This window comes from Prinia subflava, chromosome 14 (genome assembly GCF_021018805.1).
Source record: "Prinia subflava isolate CZ2003 ecotype Zambia chromosome 14, Cam_Psub_1.2, whole genome shotgun sequence".
NCBI lineage: Eukaryota > Metazoa > Chordata > Aves > Passeriformes > Cisticolidae > Prinia > Prinia subflava.
In genome coordinates this window covers 12158706-12178339 of record NC_086260.1, presented here as the reverse complement: position 1 = coordinate 12178339, position 19634 = coordinate 12158706, and the positions used below count along the sequence as shown (strand labels likewise).

Below are 19634 nucleotides of genomic sequence, written 5' to 3'. Positions count from 1 at the left end.
GACTTCAGATCATCTCCATTTTATGGGATACATAATTTCAGGAAAAAAAATTTTCTGTGACTTTTTGCATCACTGCTATTCTTAAGGTTTCCAGAGTCATGAGGCAGGTTGAAAAGATACTGACTTAAAAATGGAGGAGACAGGTAATGTTGCCTTTGTTAAGTGTAGGGCATATTCCCTCACTGTCAGAATTCTCTTCTGGAAATGCTCAGGGCTGTTTTCATGCTGCTCTCTGCAAATCTGAGGCGAGAAAAAAAATTCTTTTCTTGTTTTTAAAAGAAGTCGAAGATTCACAGAAACACAGACACTCTCACTGGCTGATGGGACAAGATCAAATTGTGAGAACTGGTGACACTGATTTTGGTGCCATTTCTGTCTTCTTGGGACACAATCCTGCTCTTTCCAAAGAAAACAGAAGCCATGCTCCCTCAGTGGGAAAAAACCTGCGAGGAGGCTGAATGGCGTGAGGACTTTCAGCAGCCTTTGTCCCTTTTCTCTTCAAAACCCCTGTGGATGTGGCAGTTTAGTCGTGAATATGGTGGTAGTGCTGTGTTGACAGTTCAACTTAAGGGTCTTTTCCAATCCTAATGATTCTATGATTCTATTAAACACAAGATAGTACTTCAAAGATCATTAGACTCCATGCAAGACAGGTTTGTAGGCAGAGGTGATCTCTCAGGTGACCAACTAAGAGGCAAAAGAAGCAGACAGGCAGACCTGAGCTACTGGCGAGGACATCCTCTCTGCTCCACGGGCACAGATTACTTCCTCTTTCAGATATGGTCTAAGAGACACTTGTTTCATTATTTTCCCCCCAAGAGTTCTCATTTTTATGAAGTTATCAAGCCTGCAGCTTTTTGTCACATTAATGCTTTGTGCATGCAGAAATCGAACCACTTTTCCACCTCCATCACCAACAGAGACGTCGCCACTGCACCTGACAAGTTTCACACAGGGTTAGGTTACTTTTTCTCCCATGACATGGACAGTTTGTACACGACTTCAATTCTTTCTGACAGAAGGGATAAGACACACAGTGCCTGCACTGCCCCCGGGTTTCCCCTTGGAGCTGGGCACATCCAATGGGATGGAGCAGCTCCTTCAGGAGACAGGGGCAGCAGGGAACTGAGGTCTCAGCAAAAGGAATAATCTTACAGCCTGATGACAGAATCAGGTCATAATGTCCAGTGTGAAGGGCTTTTCTTTTGTAAGCAAAAAAAAAATCAAGCCATCACAAGAATGAGAGTGCCTAGTTTTTACAAAACTTCATTTAAAATAAATGAAAAACAAGGACTGTGATATGAATAGTCTTATCAAAAAGAACAGTGGCAATTCCAAAAAATTTCATTTCAAAGCAACTTATTTCATGCCACCAGTACCTAATATTATGACTGACACTAAGGACTTTCATTTCTTGACACAAAAAAATCTTTCAAGAGAAACAGAAAATCTCCATTTTGGCTACATTTGGATTTCAAATGACAGAAATTTCCCCTTCAGCTGGTTCCCATGCAGCTTCAGATAAAGCACAGGTCAGCACAGAAACCTTTACTACTGTCTTCTCCCTCCCCTCCACTGGAGGGCCTGGTGGGAATAACCAGCAAGAAAAGTGAGAGGGAAACCAAGTTCCCAAGGAAAGCTTTCTGCAGCAGTGACTGTAAGTGGGTGTTCTTGTGAGCAACAGTAGCTTGGCTCCGGCCTACAGGCAAATGTGCTCCCGCTGACACTGTCCACACTGAGTTTTTATAACGGGCTGGACTGAAAATTTGACTTCTTACTATTCATGTTTATAATCCACCAATCTGTGCTCCAAGCCAGAACTCAAAATCCTCCATCCTTCCAGCCCCACACTGGGACAGCCTGGGGGATGCTCTGCAGATGGTGAGGGCTTGGACGGTTCTGACGCATGGAGAGTCCATTTCTCCAGATGTGTTCAAAGAAAGAAAGGAAAAAAGGAAAGAAATAGAGAAGGGGAAACATTGCCAATCTTCAATAAATTGAGGAGAGAAATGCTGTGCCAGAAAATATGATTTGTGTGTTCAGCTTCTGCATAATCCTGGGTAAATCCATATCAGTCCAGGCCTTCTGAGGTTATCTGATATTAAAAGGCATCACGTATTTAAACATTCTGGAATTCCAAGTCTTTCTATGCCTAAAGTATGACCTAAAAATTCAGGATTTTAAGTAATTAACATCATTGCAGTGCTGCAAACAGTAAATCCTTTGAAGCAGATGTTATCACAGCAATGGGGTCCATATGATGTACACTCTTACACTGCATTAAAACTGTCTTCTTGACATACCTTTGAGTTCTCCTCCTCTCACTTTTCTTCACACACTTGATCAGACAGCAAGTTAAGAAAGCCATGGACATCAGCAGAATGACAGCACAGCTCACAATGGAGGCAATCACTGCGACCTTAAAGCCAAAAGTCTCGTATTTTGATATGGCTGCAGCAAAGCAAACACAGAGACGTTTCTAAGATCAGTCCACAAATTTATCTTTCACATTTTCATTAAATCCTGCTGAAATCTACCTGCTTCACACTTCTGCTCAGTGAGGACTTTCACATTACTATGTGTCAAGATACCAAAGTATCTTGGCTTCAGCTTAGACCTATGCAAGCCTCAAATTGGACTGTGTAAAAATCTCCTGTTTATAAGTTACTAATGAATTGTTCACAAGCATCTCACCACTGCAATAAATTAAACGCAGTGCTCTTAGGACTGCAGCAGCTTAAAAGCACAGCCCTGTTGGCAGATCAAATGCAGATGAGCTGCAGACTCTATTATCAAGGACTGGAGCTGCTAAAACAAATACTAACAGGGCTTTAAAAAGCCATATAGAGCAAGGACAGTTCCATGTAATTGCATCCTCTTTGGCAGGCAGCAAACAACAGGTCTTCCTCTGTTTGGGGAAGGATGCAGGATGGAAGAAGCGACCTGCAGGGCTGAGTGTTCGCAGGGATCTGGTGCTAGAAGTGAGTTATCCAGACAAAGGAAGGACTGGGAATGTGGTGTGGCACAGCTAACGCAGACCTCTGCCAACTCACTTGGAGCAGTGAGCATGCCTTGCTTCAAAACTCAGCTAGTTCTCCCAGTGTCACAATGACCAGCATCACAAATGGTTCAGCTGAGCTGCACACAAAGCATTATATTTCTGCAGCTTCAGGGGGAAGGATTTCTCTCACTTTTTCTTTTATGGGATCTCCAAACAAGAGGTAAGAATAGTTGAGTGTGTGAGAGCACAAAGTGTCTGTAAGAGCAATGTATCCACTGGGGATTCGAAATGACATGAGGTCTGAGGCACCTCAAAGCTCAGAGGTACCAAGTTTTGCTTGGGTCTACTTCTGATTAAACCTAGTAACAACCTCACAATAAACAAGCAGGAACATAGCTAAAAGATAGCTATTGCTGCTGCCATTCAGACAATATTTCTCTATATGGTAACTTTTCCATGCAGCTGCCCACAGGCAACAACCAAGAACTGTTCAAAAAATATCACGGTGTTTCTTTTACAGCAAAAAGAAAAGACTGCCAGGAGATGAGAGTTTCACAAATATGCTTGCACATCAGTTGGTCATTCCCAGAGTGTTGGGGTGATTTATGATGATGGCCTATTCCCTGATCCTCTGCTTTTTGCCCCAACATGGTTGCTGTATCTTTACAGTGGGTCTGGGGGAAGGGGAGCCTTGGGGCCCTTTGCTGGGCTCTTTTGAAGCATCACTGCGGTCTGGGCTTTGCTTGGCTAGCCTGGGGGGCTTTGTTAGCCCAAGAGGAAATTTGTTGTTTGTTTCCTTTCCCTGGGCTTGGAGAGGCTGCAGCAGCAATCCTTTGGCAGCTTCTCGAGGTGAATTGGACGGTTTGGTTTTGGTCCGAGACCAGAGAGAACAAATGGCAGGAGAAGAAGGGGCGGGAGGGAGGGGCTGCGGCCCCAGACCTCGGACAAGTCCCGAGCCGGGGGCAGAGCACTCCTGCTTCCCCTGCTGTGGCTTGGACAGGGACCAACACCTGAGAGTCACCGGGTTCCCATCTGTTTGCCCGAGCTGCTGCGTGAACTTTTTGGTTTTTCCCTGAGACAGGAGCTGGGGCCATCCTTCTCCCCACCCGGCTGCTGGCCCTTGTGAGTTATCTTTCCCTGGCCTTTGGGTTGGTGGATGTTTTGTTCTGTTTTGTTTTTTGTTTTGCTCTGCTTTTGTTTCTGGGGGTTTTGTTTTGTTTTGTTTTGTTTTGTTTTGTTTCCGGGGAATGGTGGGGTGTTTCAAGGTCTGACAGTTCAATAGCTGGCATTTATTTACCTTTTTTCCCATGCCGTGTGGGCAGTCTGTTTGTCAATAAACAGCTGGGTTTTTTCACTTTCATCCACTAGTATTAATTCCTCATTGATGAAAAGGGATTGTTGGAACCCTTTTTTTAAGAGGAAACACCCATTCCAGAGTGTCTTTCTCCTAAATTTGTCTCTAAACCGAGACACCCGTACATTCTCTAAAGAAGCATACCAGCTTCAGCTGCAGCCACAGTTATTCCAGGTGCTACCAGAGACATGAGATCAGGGATGAATCCAACAGAGTCTTCTCTGTGTCTTGATAATGGCACATCAGAACACACATTCCACACGGAGTGGAATTACCGTCAGCAGGGCAACTTTGAAGAAAAATGATTTTGTCTTTTCTTTGCACAGGTATCTAGAACGAATCCTAAGGCTGCAGGACAGGCAGGGCAAAGCGAAGGCAGCGCAGGGCAGAGGGAGGGGCAGGTTTGGGAAGAACCTTACGCTTGCAGGAGGGCACTCCGGCTGTCCACTGCGTGCTGTTCCCGTTCCAAACGCAGGTGACGATGCCCGCTCCCTCCAGCTGGTGCTCGGCCGAGCACTGGAAGGTGACCACGGTGCCCACATCGGTGCCGCTGCCCTGCAGGACCTGGAGCGAGCCGAGCTGGGGTGGGACGAGGCGGCTGCACTGCCCTGCAGAGCGAACACACACTCAGTGCAGCGCCGCCGACAGCAGCCAAGGGCCACGGAGCTTCTGCCCACACCAGACCGCGAATCAGCCGCAGTTGATGGTCAAAACAAAGAGCACAGCTCGGGGGGCCGGTGCTGGCTGCTCTGCCACGCACCAGCCCACGGCCACCCTCCGGCAGGGCCATTCAACAGCTCCTCTGCCCTCACCCCCAGCACAAAGCTACTGCTGTGACATTATCTGCTCAGACTGGTACACGCTGAGCACTAAAACACTAAAAGAAGTAAGTTCTGAGTGGCACGGTCCCCTACGGATCCCTGTGCTGTTGGATTCTGATTAATTTTTTACTGAGGTTGGCTAGGAGTATTCATTACGCATGAAACACAAATTTCCCAGATCTGCTGGACTGATCATGCAGTTCAGCCCACTCAGTAGCATCCTGGCGTGATCTGACTGAAATTTCTTACCTTTACAAGCACTGCATCTCTGTTTGGCTTGGCTGAAAGGGGCCAAGGGGGACAAAACCACAGGGAGGAGCATAGAAAAACATACACATATCACTTAACTCCCTTTTCAAGAGACAAACTCTGCTTTACAGTAAATAATTAATTTTTAATACATTTTTATTCATTCTGCTTTTCTATTACTTTGTTGTTTATATTGCTGCTCTTTGAGATGTGGAGCTGTTTTCCGCTTGTCCACCTAATGTCAGCCACTAACTTCATACACTAAGTTTTATTGTCATAACATTCCTTGTTCACAGTCATTTTAAACAAAACTTTCAGTGTCAGATCATTAAGACAATGTATAACATCTAGATAACTTCAAAGGTAACAAATACTTTTTCTAGGTCTGTACATGTGCATTGACACAATCTATAAACTTGGTTTCTTTAACATTTACAAAATACCAGCACTGCCTTTGCATCAGAGCCCAAGTTCCCTATTTTTCACCAGATTTCCAAATGACTTGAGAAAACTCAGAGGCTTAGTGATGCAAGCACTATGATGACACACACACAAATATTAAACGAGGGAAAATATATTTTCCACATCTACAGGCAAAAAGGAACTAAAGCCTCCATGAAAACATCCTGTCAGAACCACATGTTGTTAGTAAATCTATTTTATTTTTAATGCTAAAACTCCCCCCATGTCATTACTTGTTGTTAAGCCCCTAGATCATACCACAGCAGGCAGGCATCCCACCTATCTATCTCCAATTCATGCTCTTAAACTCCCTGTCCCAAAGGAATCTCAGCAAAAGACCAAACAGAAGTCCCAGTGACAATTGCTGGGCTAATCTATTGAGTAAATATGCACCAAGCACTAGCTTTCAAAACTACAGCTCTTTAATTCCATGCAGATTATTTCTGTTTGTTTTGGCACTTTTTTCAGCCACTCGCTATGGCAGCAATTGGCCTCAATGAGAGCAAATATTTTCTATACAACTGGTTTCTCCTCACATCTTGTCCTTCCTGCCCACATCCCATTCCTGGAACTCACAGGATGTATTGGACAATTTTCCTCCTTCTTCCAGATGACTGTTATGAGTTTGAGCTTTTCTTTTTATTTTAATCACTCTGTGGCTTACCATGAGAAAACATTGTCCTAAACCGCAAAATAAAGATTTTACATATAGATACTTCTTTAAAAAAATTATTTTACAATTTCAAGGCTATTTTTAGAGATCAGACCACATTCTTAGAATTCACATTGGTGACTCTTGTAGCTGCACAAGATGCAAAAAGTAATTAGAGCTGAACTGGACTTGATGCACACCTGCTGGGGCACCACATGCAGCCTCAGCAGAGGCATTCAGTACACCTGCCAGTTCACCTGGACTCACTGTTCACTCTCTGTTCTCCAAAGAACAAATAATTTGGCACCGGATCCTTTCTTTCAAGATACATTTCATTTAATCCAGAACTGACCATCCTGAGTAACGCGTGCAGCTGCAGCTGCTGTTTTGGACCTTCCTGTCCTTGCCCACGATGGTACCTGCCAAGTGGTTAAGCCTCTGAAAGGCAGTGACCTTGCCAGCACAATTCCTCAGCTGTGGGCTTTAAAATATTTTTGCTCCACTTGAGCTCTACAGAAATGTCTACTAGCCAGCTACTACTACCCCTGAAAATGTGGGTATTTCCATGCTTTGCCCTGGGCTGCAACAGCATCATGGATCATTCCCAGAGGATTATTCCCATATGAATGTAATTGGGGCCAGAACCACAGAGGTGCCTCTCAATGAGAGCTACACGTCCAAAACCTTCTATACCTGAGCTGAAAGTTCATCAACAACTTTGTGTACCTGCACTTGTGCAGAGGAGAAATGCTGTTCTTCTTTTAGGAGCTTCTCAACACCATTTCTTCCCGCTAAAGCCAAAAACTTAAATGTGTCACTGCTTTTTGCTTTTAATGCTTTAAAATGCCATTATTGAAATGCCCAGATGGAGTTTTGCCAGAATGATTTTTTGAATTTCATCCAAGCTGAGATTTAGCTTCTCTGCATAAAATGTTCCCTAATTTTAATCATTATTGTCTTCTAAAAACACATTTGGAAAACTTTCCTTCTAGCTCTAGTGTCCTTCACTATTAGCTACCTGACTGTAATGTTAGCTACAAACTGTAATGTTTTTGTAGTGAGCCATGGCATTCACTTTTCTGCTGGGTTAATTTTACCCTTACATCTCCAAAGAATCATGTTTAAGTAAGTTTCCATCCTTATACTTACATAAGCAGATGTTCCATATAGACTTCTTTTTTGAATACTCTTCAGGCATGTTTATCACACTAAATCTACTACAATCAAGAATAATGATTTTATTAATATTGTAATTTTATAATTTTTATTTTTTCAACTGAGACTGGTCTCTGAGGCTGCATTGCTGCTTGGTAAAACACAAACATTTGTGCTGAGCAGATTTACATTTTGATTTGTATTTCTTTTATAAATATCTAGAAAATATCATGTTCAGTAATATCTAGAAAATGTCTTGGTTTGCATAACTGTTGGCACCCAGAAATGTAAAAATGAAAAACTGTAAAATTGAATAAATGCCCTAATTAGAGAGCTGGAGGCCCTCTGCTCTGGAGACAGGGTGGAAGCACTGGCATTGTTCAGCCTGGAGAAGAGAAGGCTCTGGGGAGATCTCAAAGCCCTTTACAGTGCCTAAAGGGGCTACAAGAGAGCTGGAGAAGGACTCTGGGGAAGGGCCTACAGGGACAGGACAAGGAGGAATGGCTGAAGCGGGGTAGATTTAGACAGGATATCAGGAAGGAATTGTTCCCTGGCAGGGTGGGCAGGCCCTGGCACAGGGTGCCCAGAGCAGCTGTGGCTGCCCCTGGATCCCCTGGCAGTGCCCAAGGCCAGGCTGGACACTGGGGCTGGAGCAGCCTGGGACAGTGGGAGGTGTCCCTGCCATGGCAGGGGTGGCACTGGGTGGGTTTCCTTCCAACCCCAAATCTCCTGTGATTCTACAGTTCTATGATACCAGTTTCTGCAGCTATTTCTGCAGCTTTTTGTAGAGCAGGAGCTGATTTATACAAATGCAATTCTCAGCTTGGCCTCACGCTGAGAGGATATCCAGTGCTCAGAAAATCTCTGAATCTGACGCTGCTGCCTGGCAGTGCAGAATGGCACTGGCTACAACAGGTTATTGCATATGACAAACAACTGTCCTCAAAGTAAAGACAGGCACTAAAGCACAGTGTCCTCCATAAACTCTTAATGCACCCCAACCTCTAGGTTCAGAAATAAACACATACATAATTTCCAGGCAGTGAAAAATAGAGAGTAATGCAAGAATTAAAATAATCCAAAATATCTCTTCTCATGTACAGCCAGGATTATCTGTATTACAAAACTGATCTGTCCAAAAGAGGAACCATATGGTTTCACCATCAGCAAGCTGGGTTACATTTCTGATAAGAAAAAAGAAATGAGACAGCAACCTAGGCATGCCTGCCTGGTAAACATTTCCTGTACTCCTTCCACAGCAAAACAGTGACTAAAATCAAATACATTGCATAAGTATCTACCAAAATGATCTAAACTACAGAAGTAGTTACCTGGAAGCATGACAGCAAGGCTGCCACTTGCTGTCTGTGCAAAAAGACAGCGACTCATACCTTCACCTCATTATTCCCAGACACACAAAGCTCACACCTTTGCATTGCTCATTATTGGCGATTTAATATCACTAAAATATGCTGGAATAACTAGATGCCAGAAAGCAAGACAGCACTAGGCTCTATCAACCCTGTAGAAAATAAACACATCAATATTATTGCTGCAAGTCTCTTTTCCTACAGAAGCACGCCTCGGAAATTGGTGCCTCTGAAATCACAGGCCTGTTAAGTATCCACAGAAATCTCACAGAAGAGCTCTGGGAAGAGCTCATTGTGTTAAAAAGAAAAGAGAAGCAGCTAGAAGTGAAACATGAAATAAAGCAGATGTAGCAAAGCATCTTGTATAGAGTGAAACTGGCCCTGGCATTGGTCTCCTCGCCACCATGCCTTTGCTTCCTTGCAGAGCTGCCCTCGAGTCCTGCCAGGGCTGGGCTTTTAAACCAACAAATGCCCACCAGGATTGGATCCTCCCACGAGAAAATCCAGATGCTGGCACAGCTTTTGAAGAAATTAGCGTCAAACATGACACCAGACCTACAGTAAAAGAGCAGGGCGAGACCCAGGCTATAGAAGCTGCAGAGCTTAACTGAGGGCCCCAGGCGTGCTGCACTCCCCAGGAAGCAGCTCCCAGCTCCCCAGGGAGATGCTGGAAAGCTCTTACAGACCTGTCTGCCTTCCAACACACACGCCTGGCTCTATGAAGTTACTCCCTGAGGGAAGCTTTGGAGGTTCAGATGTGGCACAAACCACGTGCACCAAAACACAGCCCTCTGCACACCCAGCACTGCAAGGGCCACCTCAGAGGCAGGGCCAGGCTTGGCCACCACTGTTTGGGGAGCTTCACACCCCCAATTCTGATGGAGACCTGCAAGAACTGAACAGCAGCCGCAAGACTGTTCCTCTGGGTCAGTTGCATAGATGAACATCTGGACAACTGCACAAGGTAAAACCTGCAGGTACCTAAGGGACACATCTGTCACAGCACATTACCTGACAAAAGAAATGCAGCTCATTAATATGTGGTTCTGGCACCTGCCTCATGTCAGCATTTCCAAATGAAAATAGTCCCCATAAAACATTCTGTATTTCTATTGATAAAATTATTTTTTTAAGTGTGATAGAGGTAACCCAGTATCTGATGATTCTTACAGGTCACCATTAAACATTTGTAGAAATACTTTTTCAGAAAAGTTTGTTCTCCCATTAATATGTAATTTCCATGCAATTAAGAAGGAGAGCAAAAACATATTTGAAGAGAGTTTATTTCTGTGTTTACACATCCATGCTCAAATAAGCTCTCTGCTCCCACTCTGTTATAGCAGATACCCCCTCCCACTTCCTTCATTTTTTTCTGTGATCTGTTTTGTAGGTAAAACTGATTTTTCAGACATGTAATTTACAACATGCAAGGGTTCAGATGCTGAGACTCCCACATCCATCACATTTTGGGCAGCATTGCTTTCATGGAATTACAGAATGGTTTGGGTTGGAAGGACCCTCAAAGCTCATCTCATTCCACCCCCTGCCATGGGCAGGGACACTTTCCCTTAAAACAACCTAGCCCAGGTTGTTTTAAGCCCTGTCCAACCTGGCCTTGGGCACTGCCAGGGATCCAGGGGCAGCCACAGCCTCTCTGGTCACCCTGTGCCAGGGCCTGCCCACCCTCTCACGGGACCTGCAACACAGGAGTCCCAGAACAAGTGTGCACTTTCTCTCTGCCACCAGGTCCCTCTGTTCTCAGACAGGTTTTGGTGGGCTCATCCTTGCTGGTGTCCTTCATTGGGCCTGTGAAGTCTGTATGTTTATAATTTCAAGTTTCACCATTATTTTTTCCCCAATACTCAGGAATAATCACTCATTCATTAAACCTTGTGCAAGCAATTGTAACATTTCTGCAGAGGGTGCAAAGAGATCCACTAGCTGGAAAGCCAGCCACCGGAGAAGCCAAAAGAAACCCCACATTTATTTCCACGGGGAAAGTACATGTCTGTTAGGAGCCATGGACAGAGGAAGGATGAAGGATGCCCCACCAGAAAAGTGGACAGGACAGAGGTTGTGTGCTGCCCCATGGGAGGCCTCCTGCAGCATCCCTGGAGGAAGGGCAGCATCCCTGCACAGTCACTGCCCACCCTCAACGCGCTCCACTCTCCTGCAGTGCTCTGGGTGCTGCAGGACACAGAGCTCAGCCTGGCTGCATGTTTGCCTTGCCTGGCTCTGGGTTATCTGCCTGCACCAGCTCTTTGATCTGGCTTGTGCACAGCAACATGCACACGCTGGGGTACTGAACAGGGCTGATAAGAGCAGATGTGCCTGCACGATGTGGCCAAGGGCCTCTTGCTTATGCTCCACACTCCCCAGCCTGGGCCCAACCTCTGCGGATGGCAGAAATCCCCACTGCTGGGGCCACATTGCACTGACCTACCTTGACCAAAAAAATTCTCAAGGAGGAAGGGTCCAGAACTGGACAAATAACACCTCAGTCATTAAAAATCCATTCTCAACGTGACATTTTAGGTGGACCAGACCTGCATGCTACTTGATGGTTATATATTAATTTTTTGCCCAAAAGCTGAAAACATAGGAATTGCATTTCCACAAAGAACTTATGTAAAGAATATAGAAACTTTTCAACCTTTTCTCTTTGAAACCACTTGCCTGTTTTAAAATGCATGATGGAACACAGATTTTTTAATTTTCATGGGGAATTTCCAACTACCCTGTTTAGCAAAACCAGCCTGAATGCTACAGACCATACCTGTATTCCCTGCCCCTGGCTGACCCTCTTTGGCTTCCCTAAGTCTTTCCCAAGAGCAATCTGAAGCTGCTTCTGTCCTTGGTTTGCTGCATTGAGCTGTGACCTGCACACCACAGAGCTGTGAGCTGGCATCCACAACTGTCAGCAAGAATTTCTATGAATAATTGATTTAGACACCAGTCTGAAAAAGTTAGCAACAGTATGCCTTTTATGATGGCGATAGAAGTCGTTCATGGGCTGCCAAACCAACAGCCAGATTTAAAACCCTTCTCCGTGGTTTTATCACTTTCTATTTATCTTCTCTCCTGGCTAGTTCTTTTCCTGACAGTTCAGCTATCCTATTCTGGACTGCATGCACAGGGACATGCAGCCAGCAGCCTGGCCATGGCCACCAGAGCGCAGTGAGAGCCAACAGCATCCTGCCAGACCCGCCGGCACGGCAAGGGTTAACAGCACAGGTCAGGAAACGCATCTGCCTTCGGCTCCCTGCTCACAGGAACTGGTGCAAGATGGCACCAAGACTGACAGGAATGCCAGAACCAGGACAGGGAGCCAGTGCACTCTGCTTTTTCCCATTTAAAAAGTCAACAATTGCAGGGGAGTTATGCACCAAATGACAAGCAGCTCGAGAGAGCAGAGCAGAGCAAGGCAGCCCTATGCCCTGCCCTTCCTTTGTACATGGCTAGGGAACACAGGGCTACACCTGAGAATTCAGCTTCTGGGCTGAAACGGATTAAAATGAGTGAAAACCTTAGTCCTAATCTAAATTTCTGCAGGTATTAACAATAATGGGCCAAACACCAGAGCTCTCTTGCCTGTGCAAAACTGCCCTTACTTTTGTGGGGCACAGCTTCTTAGAACAAAACAGAACCTCTGTGTCCAGTCCAGAGGCCTCTTTTGACCCAACCAGCTAGCAAAGATTTTGGAAATAACTGGCTGTTAGCAGAAACCTTCCTGGGTGTAATTCTGCTTTTACACAAAGGCACAAATTTCTGCTCTTCTGAACAGGAAAAATCAAACCCCAAAACTTGCCCTTTGCACCTCTCTGAGCTCCCACACACTGTCCCCAGACCATATATATGCTCAGGGAATTTTGTACATCATCGTTTCACCCTACTCAGCTTCTGTCCCCATTTTTACCTCTCCTCAAATCCATTCCCAGTCAAAGCTACTGTGCTTAGGAGTCTGGAATACATGAGCAGCACTGTGACTGGTTTTATTTCATTCCAGAAATAATAACGGAATCATCTCTCCCAGGTCTGTTGGAGGAAAGGCAAGCAGTTAACCCATCCTTTTCCCAACACTGGTTCTACCAGCCACCACCACTCCAATTTGGGCTGAGGTAGCTGCGAGTGCTGCCCCCCCAGGCAGCTACAGACCCCCCTAAAGATGCTGCTGGGCCACAGGGGCTCTGCTCTGCTGCAAAGGCTCATTTGTAACCCAGGCACCAGCTCAACCCCATCCCTAAGACCCTCAGCAGACACAGGAATTGATTTATTTTGGGGAGCAGTTGCTCATTCTGCAACTTCTGTATTTCTCTGTGTCATCTGACAACCAAACGAGAAGCAGACGTTCATGCAGACTGCAAAATCACCTCTCTGCCAATCCTCATCCACTCAGCCAGTCAAAACTGTTCTTTAGAACAACATGCTTGCTCATCTGCAGCTGCATTTCAAAGACAGTGTGTCAATAAAATGCCTAAATGAAAACTAACAATTGTCCTATGTGTTAGCTTATCCCCATCGTAATATTGAAGACTCTACAGTGCACATAAAAAGTCAGAGGCAATCATGATTAATAAATGAAATCATGCCAATTCCAGCATAGTTACAAATCTCTTTGCTATAGAGCTGCAGAGATTGGGGCTCGGGGATGCTCTGCTTTTCCAGAGGAGAAGTCCAAGGATGTCCTGGCTCTGCCACAGTGGGAACAGTAAAACTGGCAGTGGTTTAGACCTTTAAAATAGACCACACTGCCCAGAAAATGCTGGGTTAACCACTGTCATTGGGGACTTGTGATTTTTTAAATGTCAGTGTTTTGGATCCAAAGCATTCAGCTCACCTCATTCATTAGATAAAATTCAGAAGTCTATTAATAATCTGCCTCTCTAACATAGGTAATTTGAGAGTAGCTGGGAGGAAACATTGGAGAATACCACAGGGAACAATCTTGCACTGTGGAGGACTCAGAAAACCCAATCTTCCTTCTCTATTTTGTACTGTTCTAGGTTTTAATGACAAGCACAAAAATCCTTCCCTCAAAGCAGTATCAATGGCTCGTGCAAATGCCTAACCATCCAGATTAACACCTTGCAGTACAGGAGATAAAGCTAATGAGCTGTCATTCTGCAACTGTCCCTTCTTTTACATTACTTAATACAAGGTTTGACGTTGAGGTCATGGAAGAACAAGAAACGAGAAATAACCCTGGAGAAACTGCAAGCTCATATATTCCAGGTTGTATCCCTGTCTGCCCCGTGGAAATGGAAATTTGGGATCCCTGTTTTCTTCTGCAGCCTAAAAATTGAACCACATCTGAGGATAAAATTCCACGCATCCGTTCTGCAGAGCTGCAGCACTCCTGGCTTTGAAGAACAACTTTTTGCTGTCCTGGAAGAGAAACTGTAAGTCCTTAGGAACATAATTTCAGTTTCTGCACTGCCAAGGAAACTCCCTTCAGAAAAATAAAGTTGCTCACAACAGAAGAACAGACAGTTTAAGTCACACCAAAGGTACACCCCCCCTGGCCAGCATCCCACCATGGCCCCCAACATCCAGACTACAACTGAGCCAATATGTGCTGTCCCTCTCCTATCCTCCAGCAAACTGCAACTTTTATCTCTTCTAAGCCAGAGACCCCGTCACATTCTTTCAGTGGTGTCTGCTAGATAATTCCTTCCGCAACTAGGTCTGCATGGAGCATTCACTGCAGCCTGCAGCCCTTCCCACCTCAGAAACCTCTCCCCTTCCCTGGTCTGGAAAGTGGAGGGACAAGGGAGAACCACAACTACAGACAACAGCCCAGCACTGAGACCCATTAATTTATAGCCTGTCATAATGAGTGTTCCTGCCGGATCCTGCATTTATTGTCTCTCTGTCTGTGGCTGCACTGATGTCTGTTGATGCATCTCTGTGTTGACAGAAGCATGAGCTGCCTGGTCTGAAAGAGCTACAGGAGGATACTGAGGAATAAGAGGAACCACAGGAAAAAAAAAAAAAGATACCACCAATGGTATCTGGCCCTGGATAGCCAAGGGCCAGATCCTCCTACTACAGCAACATAAGGACTGAAAATAACAATATGCCTTTGTGCTCCTTCCTCTTTTCCCTGTTTCACCCAAAGCCCCAGTATAAGCTGAGCAGAGGCACCGGTACCTCAGCGGCACGGGCTGACGACAGCGCCCTGCTCCACGGCGATTCCCACGGGGCGGGACAGCGCTCAGGTCACCCACACAAGCCTCTCAGAATCCCAGAGGCTTTTCCAGAGAATTTACCGAGCCTGGCAAGCGCTGGTCGATGAGTATTCACAGAACGCTAGGGCAGCACGGCAGCAACGCTGCAAATGCCCCTGTGACAGCGCTACAGCCACAGCACAGGAGGCTTCTCCTCAGCTCCAGACGTTCTTTGTGCTCCTGCCCTGCACATTCGCCGACCTTCCCTTGGGGTAAGCCAGGCTCCCACAGCTCCTCAGGAAAGCACCCTGCTGACCCTCCCCAAATACAGGGTGGGATCGTTCTTCCTGCTCCTGTCAGGCCTTCAAAAGAAGGCAAGAGCAGGAAAAGCACAGGGTGTTCGAATCTCACAGCTGTGTCTCAGGAAGCTCTAAGAGCCTCTAAGTACTACAGGCATCGGGGCTGTGCTAAGGAACTTCCTTTAATTTCTCTCTCATTCATGTGTTAATTCAAATGGAAATCCTGCCACATTTTTTTCATCCTCTCAAAAGGAACATGTGAGGGAGTTTATCTGTGCAAATCTTTATTATCACCCTATTGCTTATGGTCTGAAATAATGTAAGGGGGCACTCAGCTTCAAAAAGGATCACCAATAAGGACACGATGCAATGACAGATATTGTATATGTGCTGTACAAGAACCGGCAGCAAACACTGATGTATAAATAGCATGGCTACATTTAAATGAGCAAGAGTTTAATTAAAAATTATACCAACAGCCATCATTTTAGCTATCTAAACTGCCTAGGGCTGCCAGCAATATGTCCACCTGACTCAAAACTTTCATAGTTTCAAATGGGTGTTTGTGAAGGTGGAATTGCACCATGGCAAACCCCCATGAAACCGCAGTGAGAGTGAAGAGCATGAAGAACAGACACCCAGCCAAGGCATGGCAAAGCCTCGTGTGCTCAAGCACCACTGCTGGTCCTACAGCCAAGCCCTGACCCAGCATATTCCAGTTTAGCATCTTACTGAGAACCCCTGCTCCACGGTTTTGGTGTAGTTTGCTTGGAAAAAATGGTCTTTTTTGTTCAGACTGGAGACATGGCCGAGCAGAGCCAGGTCTATAGATTCCGAGAGGTTAACTGAGGATGGATTTCTAATTTGAACACCAAATATTTTTTTGGCAGATTGGCATTTCCAGTGTTTTGTCACAGATCTACACAGAGCAAGATTAACCTATACAGAACCAGAAAGGCTGAGTGTAACACAGGACATGCCGCTCCCAAAACTCCTTTTAGTGTGGGCAAACCCAGCTCCACAAGACTTAGACACAACATATAAAAGCTGCCTAATACACATGATTTTAAAAGAGAGAAAAGTCAACACTACAAGGCTAGAGCAACAGGGTCTATACTTGGGTTTGAGCTAATTCTCTAAGCAGGTTTCCCAGAACTTGTTTTGCATTTTCAAATTAACTGCGCTATTAAATTCAAATTAAACAGTCAAGCACATTCAGAGGATACAATTTAAAGCATTGCTATGTTAGTAGCCAAAATACATTTGCCAATTCCTACAGGCACAACAAAATCAGATCATTAATAAAGTCTGTTAGAACTTCACGAGCCGAACAAATAACAAGGATATGAGAGGACAGGCTGCACATGAGAAGGAGGTCCCTGGATTTCAGGAGCACTGCCCTTTCACAAGCCCTGCTTGCACTGAAGCCAGGGAAAAGCCCATCTGCCCCGTGATCTGAAGAACAGAGGAAGAAACCCTGGCAAGCAGCAACTCACCGCAGCGACACCAAGCTCCAGCATCCTTCCATCTCACCTTGCTCCCGGACTCCAGAGGTGGCTGTGGCTGGGAACAAGCATCTCCTGCTGCCCAGGCCAGCAGATGCAGACCACGGCTCCGCTCCCTCCAGGCCCAGACACCCACCAAAGTCACAGTCCTGTGCAATGCACATGTCCCACCAGTTCAGGCCCTCTGTCACCTCACATTACCCCCAAATTATTGAACCCACTTAAGCCAAAGAGGTTTTGTAAGGATGTTACAGTCTATGCAATCGATTTGAGTAACAAAACCCAAGGGAATAGAAAGATAAGAAGGGAAAAACTTTGGTTTCTCATTCTACCCCTCAATGTATTACCATATTCCATTAAAACACTGATATCTTCGTTTCCTTCCCAGTCCGGCGACACGTGCCTAGGAGCGATGTCTCTCGAGAATCAGCACCTTCCATCTTTCCAGACATTCCCCTCTGCCTCCATGCCCTCTCTGCCCGCGGACGTCCCAGCGACTGAACCCCAAATTCCTATCACTGAACCGCAGCGCTTCCTCTCCGGGAGCAATCACCTCCCCCGGCTCCAGCAGCCCCCCGGGTGAGGGGCTCGGACGGCTCCGGAGTGGGGCTGCTCTCGGCAGCCCTGGGGGGGCTCGGCGCCTCCGCCCGACCCGCAGCCCAGGCCTGGCCCCGCTCGGCGCCCCGAGGGCAGCCCCGGCAGAGCCGTCCCAGGGACGCCCCGTACCCGAGCTGCCTCCGGGACGGCTCCGGGACACCCGTCCCGAGGCACTGCGTGCCCGAGAACTTCAGGGTGCGGACCACGGTCCCCTCCGCGCTCCGCGACTGCAGGGACCGGCCGGAGGCGGCTCGGAGCGGGACGAGAGGGGCCCCTGCCCGGCGCAGGGGTCCGGAGCTGGGTGGGAAGGTAACGCAGCCCCGGCTGGGGCTTCCCGCGCCTCTTCTCGGGGGACGCCGCTGTCCGGGGGCATCGCATCCTGCCCCGGTCACCCCGCATCCCTGCGCAGGAGGGATCCTGCACCCTGACCGGGGTCTGGAGCTACCCCCGCTGACATCCTCCCGCCCCTCCGGTGCGACGCAGGAGGGAACTCGTACGAGGAACGATGCGGGACCACGCTCGTACCTGTGTATCCGCGGGGCCCGCCGCCGTCCCGCCCTAGCGCGGGAGTGCGCGGCGCGTCCAGCCCGGGCGCGGTGGCTGCCGGCATGGCTCCGCCGAGCCCCGCCGAGCCGCCCGGCAGGTGCGCCGCACCCGCCCGCCTCGGCCCGCCCTCGCCGGGGCCGGCCCGGGGGGAGCGGCACAGCTCGGCCCGTCCCGGGGAGCCCCGCCGGGCGCCCGCCCCGCGGCCCCTCCGCGACACCCGCGGGGCGGGGAGAAGGGGCAGCGGAGCGGGAGGAGGAGCCACCGCCGCCGGAGCCGGGCCGCCGCCGGAGCCTCGGGGACCGGGACAGAGCCGTGCCCTGACGGTCCCGGGCGTCGGCCCGGCCCTTCCCGAGCCCGCGCGGCGCCCCACGAGCGGCCAGGCGGGGATGGGGCAGCGCCGGGCAGGAGCTGCCTGTGCTCCGCTGCCCGCCCTGCCCGATGCCTGCCCTGCTTCCTGCCTGCCCTCCGTCCTCCTCCACTGCCTGCCGTCAGTCCCCGATGCAGCCGGGCTGGTACTCACAGCCTGCAGAGCCTCAGGTACCCCGGTCTGGTTCTCTTGGGTCTGGTCTTGCAAACGGAATCTACTGCTCTTCAGACGGTTATATTCCAGGAGCAGAATCTCTCACATACGTCCAGTTTATGGTCCACAAAGTCGTGTTTGTTTTCATTGCGATCTGCAGCTAAACCTACTGGATGCTACCCAGATCCATCATCCTATCCAGGGCCGGGTGGCACACACCAACGTGCACAGCCTACTTGGTAAAGACAAGTACCTTGCACACACTGTGTGTGTCATTTTGTGCTTATCACATCCTGGCCCTGGCACCCCCTGCCACTCACTGCCCTGGCAGCATTACCCCAGTGAATCTGAGTCTCAGCAGTGTTTGCTGAGATCCTTGATTTGCTGGCACTGGCAGTGGATCCAAAATAGGCCTCTGATGGTCTGCACCGTGTGTCCATGGAAAACAAGAACTGGCTCTGCTGAAGAAAGCTCTGCGTGTTGGTGCTGAGCCTATAGTCTGGGGCCTGTGACCAAGCACTGCAGCTATTAACACTCTCTCCACTTGTTATACCCTGCCTTTTTTTCACCTGGGATTAGAAGGAAAAAATAGTCTGCAGAAGCAGATTAGAGAGATGAAATTCCAAGGTGCACCAAACCCAAACAGACTGAAAAACCTCTTAAGGCTCTTCTGGAAACATCAAATGGAGCAGGATCATGCCCACATATAACAGTGACACAGCTCAGTGTGCTGCTGGCCATAGCACTCTTTCCTGTGAGATTATCTGGCAGGGAGGCCTCAGGAATACTGCAGATATAAGGGACTGCTATTTCCATCTCTACAACAAAACCACATTCAAAAAGCGATGCTTGATCACATTATAGCAAAACCCCAGCATTTTTAAAAATGCTGCTGCTTATGAATTAGGTTTGCATTTCCAGCAATGCCAAATATTA

The 19634-nt window shown here is 47.5% G+C and overlaps 1 protein-coding gene across 1 annotated transcript in view; it reads right to left on the bottom strand.

Moving 5' to 3' along the window:
- The window catches only part of SUSD3 (sushi domain containing 3), a 33823-nt gene extending 15446 nt beyond the window's left edge, over positions 1-18377 (bottom strand). The window contains exons 1-3 of the mRNA XM_063411482.1: positions 18158-18377; positions 4775-4963; positions 2304-2451 (exon numbers count right to left, since the gene is read on the bottom strand). Coding sequence (XP_063267552.1) covers positions 2304-2451; positions 4775-4963; positions 18158-18242 — 422 coding nt within the window. The 5' untranslated portion in view covers positions 18243-18377. The remainder of the gene's footprint in view (positions 1-2303; positions 2452-4774; positions 4964-18157) is intronic.
- Between the last annotated feature and the right edge of the window lie 1257 nt (positions 18378-19634).